Source organism: Poecilia formosa, unplaced genomic scaffold (assembly GCF_000485575.1).
Source record: "Poecilia formosa unplaced genomic scaffold, Poecilia_formosa-5.1.2 Scaffold112, whole genome shotgun sequence".
NCBI lineage: Eukaryota > Metazoa > Chordata > Actinopteri > Cyprinodontiformes > Poeciliidae > Poecilia > Poecilia formosa.
The window spans coordinates 1,288,620-1,297,570 of record NW_006800051.1 but is presented as its reverse complement, the minus strand read 5'-3'; the positions used below and the strand labels follow the sequence as shown (position 1 = coordinate 1,297,570).

Genomic DNA, 8,951 nt, shown 5'->3' with positions numbered 1-8,951 from the left:
CACCCTGATGCTACTGATGCTACTGATGCGTCCTGATGCTCCTGATGCTACTGATGCTACTGATGCACCCTGATGCTACTGATGCACCCTGATGCTACTGATGCTTACACTTTTATTTAATGCAATGTGCTTACATTGTTTTTACAGTTTTGGATTAATTGCTCTGAATCTGCTCTTATTTCAGCAAACGTCCTTTTTTTGAGTTTGTACTCCAGTTAATAGTTACCATATTTTCCGTACTATGAGGCGCACCTAAAAACCTTCAATTTCCTCAAAGGCCGACAGTGCGCCTTATAATCCGGTCCTTATATATGGACCAATATTGAGCCACAACAGGTCTAGCAACTACGGTAAGCAGCCGCCGACTTCATTTTTGCTGTAGAAGAAGAAGCGCGTGGTGCATGCTGGGATAGTTGTCAGAATGCTGGTTTGTTAATAAAGTTTGACTGACCTATCTACCTACCGACCGTCTAGAATCGGGTCGTCTGCAGGTCGTTTAGCACCACGTTCTCCACCAACATGTTGTGCGTGAATGGAGAAGGGTGACCATCGTCCGGCCACGCCCCGGCCGGAAGGAAGGCTTCCGGCCGGGCCGGAGGAAGGCTCTCCTTGCCGACCGGAGTCGGACTGTTTTGTTGACATTCCCTTTAGTACAGCTCCATCTAGTGGACGCATAACGTAACTCCAGCCTCTACTGTAGCGTCTATTTTATGCGCCTTATAATGTGGTGCGTCTTATATATGAAAAAAGTTTTAAAATAGGCCATTCATTGAAGGTGCGCCTTATTGTGTGGAAAATACGGTAATTAATTTTGTTCACGATTATATGAATAATCTATTATGATTCATCGTTTCAGCCTGGCTAAAACAGACTAAACTTTACCAAAATGATTTCTTCTGGCTAAAACCCAGAATAACAGTTTTTATGACTTTCTTCTTCAGCTTTTGGAGATTATAAAGTATCGCCTTCTAGAGTGTAACAAGCTTCTTTATGAACTGAATCCCATTTTTGTTCTCCCAAAAGGTTTCCACATCATTCCCAGAATTTCCCACATCGTTCCAGAAAGCTGCCTGCTGATCTTCGTCGGTCTGCTCATTGGCGGCGTCATCAAAGCGATCCAAGAGAAGGCGCCAGTCATGGACACCAAGCTCTTCTTCCTCTACCTGCTGCCGCCCATCATCCTCGACGCCGGCTACTTCCTGCCCATCCGGGCCTTCACCGAGAACATGGGCACCATCCTGGTCTTTGCGGTGGTGGGGACGCTGTGGAACGCCTTCTTCATCGGCGGGATGATGTTCGCCGTGTGCCAGATTGAGGCTGCCGCAGCCGCCCATGTTAGCCTGCTGTCCTGCCTGCTGTTCGGCTCTATCATCTCGGCCGTGGACCCGGTGGCGGTTCTGGCCGTGTTCGAGGAAATTCACATCAACGAGCTGCTGCACATCCTGGTGTTTGGAGAGTCGCTGCTTAACGATGCGGTCACAGTGGTAAGATGGACACCTCACTGCTGTCACAAGCGTGAGAAATTAAAAAAATCATTTTGGCATCAACTTGTGGAAAGCTCAGACCTTTCTGCTTGACTCAGCATTAATTATTGAGTTAATTTATTTTTCAATTAACTGATAAAGTGCTTAACAGAGTCTGAAAGTAACTAGAGTAAACTACATTTACTTAAAAATACTCAAAGGTTTTATTTGCCATAAATAAAACAATTTTATATTTTTGGCAGTTTTAGCGTATTTATTCTCTGAGTGTTGTTCTTTCAGTAAATTGTCATTTTTTTAAGTTTGTATTCTCCAGTTAACGATTAATCGATGACTAAATTAGTTGATGATTATTTCTACAATTGATTAATCATGATTAATAGTTTCACCTCTAATTTTGTGATTTTTCAGATGTAATATTTTTAGCTTTGCACAGATTTTGATGCAGTATCTACCATGCGATGTTCCTGCTTACAGGTTCTGTATCACCTGTTTGAGGAGTTTTCCCACGCAGACACTGTTACCGTTGGCGACGCCTTCCTCGGCGTGGTCTCTTTCTTCGTGGTTTCGCTCGGCGGCATCCTGGTGGGTGTCATCTACGGCGTCCTGGGTGCCTTCACGTCCCGCTTCACCTCGCACTTCCGCGTCATCGAGCCGCTGTTCGTCTTCCTCTACAGCTACATGGCGTACCTCTCTGCAGAGGTCTTCCATCTGTCCGGGATCATGTCGTAAGTGGAGAAATAAGATAAAACCAGATTTTAGGGAAATGTTCCGTCTCGTTCAGGTTTAGTTGTTGTTTCTGGCGGCTCGGTGTCGCATACCGCAGCAGAGGTCTAGCGCTCAGGCTGAAACATTCTTTCATGTCGATGTTAAGCTTTTGAGAACTTCATCACCTCCTTTCTCTCAAACAGTTTGATTGCCTGTGGCGTCGTCATGCGGCCGTATGTGGAGGCCAACATCTCCCACAAGTCCTACACCACCATCAAATACTTCCTGAAGATGTGGAGCAGCGTGAGCGAGACGCTAATCTTCATCTTCCTCGGGGTTTCCACAGTGGAAGGCCCTCACAACTGGAACTGGATCTTTGTGGTCTTCACCCTCGTCTTCTGCCTCCTTTCCAGAGTGTTGGGTCAGTTTAAACAGTGATCCAATGATGGCTGAAACAATTAATCAAATTAATCGTGATTAATCGATTGTTGAAATAATGACACAACGTTACGGTCTAGACTTTTTCAACTTACTTAAAGGTTTGGTAGTCTAAAAGACATTGAAGAAAGTCATAAAGCTCTCATTATTCTGGGCTTCAGCAAGTAGAAATCATTTTGGTGTCTGATTGAATGGGCTGAAACGATTAATCAAATTAATTGATTAATCACGCTTAATAGCTATATTATTTAGTAGGCTTATTTTGTTATCTAAATAAGCTTATTTAGCTAAATAAGCTTATTTAGCTAAATAAGCTTATTTAGCTAGTTAAGTTTAGCTAGGTTACATTGACTAAGTTTAGCTAGTAGCTGTTTGGTTTTAGACATTTTCTACACATGAATAACAATGTTACCAACTAGTCAAATGAAATTTTTAAAACAAAGTTATATTGTTTTCAAAATGAAATCAAATTATCTACTATTCCACATTTTAGTGACTAAATATTTTTCTGCTTTTATTTTCCGTTCTTTTCTGTAAAACTGATTCTGTCTGGCTTTCTGTGTATTTCAGGAGTCGTTGGCCTCACCTTCATTATAAATAAATTTCGTATTGTGAAGCTGACCAAGAAGGACCAGTTCATCGTGGCCTACGGTGGCCTGCGAGGTGCAATTGCCTTCTCTCTGGGATACCTTATACACCAGGATGAGGGCAGCAAAGACACGAGGGGCATGTTCCTCACCGCCATCATCACAGTAATCTTCTTCACCGTCTTTGTGCAGGTGTTGTTATTTAAATGTTTGTTTGTTTGTTTGTTTTTTTAGGTTTTATTGGCTCTAGTGGCCTTTATTTGATAATTAACTGACAGGAAAGTGGGTAATGAGAGAAGGGGAAGACAAGCAGCTAAATGACCTGCACTAACGAATTAGCCCACTTTGGTTTGTTTTGGAGCAACATGGGGGGCCGGTGACGTCATTGGCCAAAATGATAACTTTTAATATCTCAGAAACCTAAGCTGGACAAACGAAAATTTTAACGGCACAAACGGAGCACTCAGACGATTTGCTGGATTTTTTGACGTGGGTGGGGTGTCAGCTTCACACAGCTCGGCAAATGTTGCCAGGCCGGGACTCGTACCTGCGACGGCCGCGTCCAGGATGAAGGCCTCCGTATGTGGGTTGTGCTGAACCCCTGCGCCACCACAGCACCCCACAAATGTTTTTACTTTTAGGATGATTAGAGCAGCTTGTCTGTAAATTCAACTGGTATTGGTTCCCGTCCTCAGGGGATGACCATCAGGCCTCTGGTGGAGCTGCTGGCAGTGAAGAAGAAGAAGGAGAGCAAACCGTCAATAAACGAGGAGATTCACACTCAGGTGGGACTTTCAGCCGTTGATGCGAACCAAATCAACGTGTAAATAACTGGATTTTAATTTAAATCTTGTCGATAGTTCCTGGACCACCTGCTTACAGGAATCGAAGACATCTGTGGACATTATGGACATCATCACTGGAAGGACAAGTAGGACATTTCAAACTTTTACCCTGTGTGTTAATGTCTGATGAACAAATAAGGTATTAAAATTAAGTTTTAAAAAAGTTCCTGAGAATTGAAAACCAAAGTCAGCTGCTCAGCCTGGCAGCATCATGCTGAGGGACTGGAAAGCTCTGCAAGTCCTTGATGATCGCAGAGCAAAACTTGTTAGAAGACCCGAACATGCAGCCACAGGTTTAGATCAAAGCAGATTTATAGTTAAAGTTGGCCTAGTCAAAGTCCAGACCTAAATCCAACTTGGAATCTGTGGCAAAACTTGAAAACTGATTTTAACAGATGTTCTTCATCCAATCTGACAAAGCTTTACCTTCTAAAAGCTTTTTTTAAAAGCTTTGTTTAATGCACTGCATTAATGTTGCTGCGATAAAAATGCATGCCACACTTTTCAGACTTTTATAAAATCTAGATATTTTAATATTAATTTTGATATTTGTGTGTTTGAATATGGAAAAGTTGGATTTCTGACCGCATGCAGCTGGTTTTACTTTGAGGTTTTGTGAGAGAAAAACGCAGGAAGTGGTTTGTTGGTTTGTTTCTGCAGAAAAAGGCGACGCCATGTTGTTAAAGAAATCATGTTTGTGCTTTTAGCAGTTAAACTGAATGCATCGTTTTCTGAATCATTTTAAATCAACATGAGCTGAATTCAGTTTATAAACACCAACTGTAAAACTGGTTTCCGGTTCAGGAAAGTTTTATTTTTCTGTTTCAGGCTGAATCGCTTCAATAAGACGTACGTGAAGAAGTGGCTGATCGCAGGCGAGCGCTCCAGCGAGCCGCAGCTCATCTCCTTCTACAACAAAATGGAGATGAAGCAGGCCATGATGCTGGTGGAGAGCGGGAGCGCCGCCAAGCTGCCCTCCGTCATGGCCGCCGCCCCCGCTGCCCCCGCCGCCCCCGCCGCCCCCGCCCAGTCAGTCTCTCTCTTTATATTAATTTTATCTGGTGAATTATCATGTATCCTTTTCATGCCTTTTTGTTTAATTCCAGTTACACTGGTTTAGTGTGCAGCGCTGTAAAAAAGTGTTTAGTCAGCAATCCCTCATACCGGACAAGCATGAGGCAACAGTGGAAAGAAAAATCTCCATTTTAGCTCCAATCTGAGCAAGAAGCTGGGGTTAGAGAAGAACCAGACACACAAAAAGCACAGAATCAGGACCAGGAGTACTTTCTATTTTACAGGAAAGTCCAAGAAACTTTGAATGAGGAGAAACTTCTGTGTTAAAAAGTCCCAAAATATATAGGAGTTCTGGTTCAGAAGCTCTTTGTGTTAAAGGGAAAGTCCAAAAAACAAACTATGGGTGACAAGAACCTTCTATGTTAAAGGAAAAGTGAAAACACAGAACCAGCACCAGGAGTACTTTCTGTAAAGCTCCTCTGGTCCGGGGGTACCTTCCATGTAAAAAGGTTAAGAGCTAAAAAGTTAAAATAGGCCCAGAAGCTTTGGGTGGGGAGAACCTTCTACGTTAAAAAAATGACAGAAAACGCAGAAGCTCTGATCCTGGATTACTTCCTGTTCCTTAAAGAACCGCGGAGCAGCAGAGCGAACCGACACCAGAGCGAATGATCCCCAAGATCTCAAAGACCCGCGAAGCCGAGATCCGCCGGATCCTTCGGGCCAACCTGCAGAACACGCGGCAGAGGGTGAGGAAGAGCGATGACGACGATGATGAAGGTTCTCACTTCCTGTTGCAGCAGGAAGTCAGCTTTTTTTCCCTCTCCCTCTCAGCTGCGCTCCTACAGCAGACACGACTTCTTCATGGACCCGTTTGAGGACAACATGAGCGAGGTCCGCTTCCGGCGGCAGCGGGTCGAGATGGAGCGGCGGGTGAGTTCTGGTTCCGGTCCATCACCTCCGAACCGGTCCATCAGAACCAAACCGGTCCATCAGAACCTCCGCCCTTAACGCTTTCTGTCTCCTGCAGATGAGCCACTACCTCACCGTCCCGGCGAAGCAACAGGAAACGCCGTCGGTCCGGAAGGTTTGGTTCGAACCAGGTTGGTTTCCATGGAAACGGGACACCTTCAGTCAGAAACATTAAAGCTTTTAATGTTTTTTTTACTGACATTTAATAACCTCCACAGGGAAAAGAGACATTAAAGTTAAAAACAGAGATGCGCGATATATCGGCACGAACATCGGTATCAGTCCGACAAATAAAACTGGATCGATATTAACAAACGATATTTATTTTTTAACTTGTTGCTGTCTGTTTCATTACCTAACCTAGGCCGGTAGGTCTAGGTTTCTAGAAACGATAGTGAAATATATAAAATATTGGTAAAAATCGGTAATCAGCCCGGATTTTCATATCAGTGCATCCCCTTGTGAAAAGCTTTAATTAAAAACTTAATCATCTAAGTTTATTGACAGATATAATTTCCCAAGGATGAATTAGATTTTTTTTTCAAAACAAATAAAAATGTTTAACTGCTTGTTATTTTACTACATTTATTTTGCCTCTTTTCAGTAAAACGTTATTAGTTATTCTGATCCAATAAATTATCACAACCAGGAACTCAACTTTAATTTCATGTAAAATATTTTCTGAAATTACTGCAGATTTCTCTGCAGATTTAATTTATTTTCCTATCTTGTTGTAATTCTTATTTTATTTTCATTTGATTTAAATATTTTAATATGAATTGCTGGGATACGTGCACCATTCAGACCTTCATTAATGTTTTTTATGCTTGAAAATAAATTAAATTCAATAATTTGTTGCTTTCTTTAATTGTTTTAAACTTTTTATTTAAGAGCACAAAGTCTACACCTACGATAAGAACGAGAGCACCCGGCCGTCCGACAGCGCCGCCCTGCTGGACGAGTCGAATCAGCGCGCAGACGGCCAATCAGAGAGGGAGAAACCGACTCGCTGCCTGAGCGATCCTGGTCCCGATGAGGAAGGAAGCTGCTTCCTCCCGTCATGATGAAGGTTTCCTCTCTGGACTGGTTGTTCTTGATGTGTGATATGAGGTGACGCATTTCAGTGTTTTCAGCACCAAACGGACTCTTCAGGGTATTACGAAGCACAAAAGAAAGATTATCAATGAAGTAAGTTGATCGATCAGTTTTACAGCTGAATGAGTCATCAGTCAGTTAATTTTATAAAGATGATTAATAAAAGAGCAAAAAGGAAACACCTGGAGGGAAAATGGAAAGAAGGGAGGAATGGAGGAATTTACTGCATATAATCCATAAATATCCAGCCTTAGAAGAAATTCCTGACCTGGATGCAGTTTGGTCAACTCGCATCCAGTTGACCAAACTGGATGCTTTAAAATGCATTTTAAATCCTGCATTTTAAAGGATTTAAAATGCAGAGATGAAGCATCTAAAATGACCACAGGGGGGCGCTTCAATCACTCCAGATCATACAGCCCGTCCTGGTTTGTCCTGCTGACTCTAAACACCTGCTGCTCCAACCGACTGACAGACGCTTCAGTGACTCCAGATACTGTTTATAAAGTTACACTGTCAAAAATTAACAGCAATAGTTTGGATTATTTAGCTGGTCATGAAAACAATGTGGATTAATTTTTCAAAGTCATATTTTCACCATGTCATTCATTTATAAATGTCAACGTTTCAGACTGGATCTGATATTTGTGAATTAATGAATGACATGGTGAAAATAAGTCTTTGAAAAGTGAAACCCCATTTTTTCTGATATGGTTGAATAACTCAGAATGTTGCTGTTCATTTTTGACAGTGTAACTTTATAAACTGCACCGCACGTGTCACTGCCTGACGGTGAGGTTACATCACTTCCGCCCCCTGGTGGCTGGATGTGGACCAAACTATGTCCCGCTCCTCCTGAGTAGCAAACTGTTTATTTGACTGTAAATCAGTTACTTTTCAAAGCTTGAACTATGTGTATCTGTCTATGATTTCTGCTGATTTTGTGGATAAAAGCAGCATAAATTAAGTTGATCACATCACCGCAGACACCAAAGGCAGCTGTGCCGATTCTTTAGTGATCATGTTCGACTAATTATGTGTTTTACAACAAGCTTGTGCCTTATTCAGTTGCATTTCATTTATCTTAATATCATGGGATTAAGTGAACAAAAACTTCAACATATTTTTCCATGTAATTAAGAGATAAATATTGTAAAGGTGACCAAACGTCTAAACGACCTTTAATCACCTCCTGACTCATCGTGTTGCCTCAGGGACTCAAATGTAGCTTGTCGGATCCCGACTGCTGAAGGAAAACTCCGGTTTGGAGATTCAAACAGGATGTGATGTTTCATCAACTTCCTCCTCACTGAGCTTTAAGGCGTTTTAATGCCTGCCTGCATCTCTTTTGTCTTACAAGCTTTTATATTTTGTGTTGCTGACATTTATCTCATGAAGAAAAACTATAATAAAATAAATTTACTGTTAATTTGGCTCAGTTTGTTGTTTATGGTGTTGAAGTTTAGAAAAGAACTAAAAACCCATCCATTTATTCCAGGAACTTTATAACCAAGTGAAACATGTATATGAATATTTAAAACTTTATTTTTGTTAATTATTATGATTTTTCACTTGCAGATAATTCAAACATGACATTGAAAATTAGAATATTACACCAGACCATTCAAACACATTTTGATGCAGAAATGTAGCCAAAATGATTAGCATGGTTAATACTTGCTTAAAGGTTAGTTTTCAATAAAATTATGCACCAAATTGATGGCTGAATTACAGAAAAAGAAAGTGTTAGGTTTTACTTCATTGCGTATTCTCATTTTTCCATATTCTGTATTTATTTAATTTATATAATTTTT

The 8,951-nt window shown here is 41.4% G+C and overlaps 1 protein-coding gene across 1 annotated transcript in view; it reads left to right on the top strand.

The window, feature by feature from the left end:
* The window catches only part of slc9a1b (solute carrier family 9 member A1b), a 15,801-nt gene extending 7,235 nt beyond the window's left edge, over nt 1–8,566 (top strand). The window contains exons 2-12 of the mRNA XM_016675314.1: nt 1,024–1,484; nt 1,959–2,209; nt 2,393–2,610; nt 3,198–3,406; nt 3,910–3,999; nt 4,075–4,145; nt 4,888–5,088; nt 5,702–5,819; nt 5,905–6,003; nt 6,101–6,173; nt 6,934–8,566. Coding sequence (XP_016530800.1) covers nt 1,024–1,484; nt 1,959–2,209; nt 2,393–2,610; nt 3,198–3,406; nt 3,910–3,999; nt 4,075–4,145; nt 4,888–5,088; nt 5,702–5,819; nt 5,905–6,003; nt 6,101–6,173; nt 6,934–7,106 — 1,964 coding nt within the window. The 3' untranslated portion in view covers nt 7,107–8,566. The remainder of the gene's footprint in view (nt 1–1,023; nt 1,485–1,958; nt 2,210–2,392; nt 2,611–3,197; nt 3,407–3,909; nt 4,000–4,074; nt 4,146–4,887; nt 5,089–5,701; nt 5,820–5,904; nt 6,004–6,100; nt 6,174–6,933) is intronic.
* The last annotated feature ends 385 nt before the right edge of the window (nt 8,567–8,951 follow it).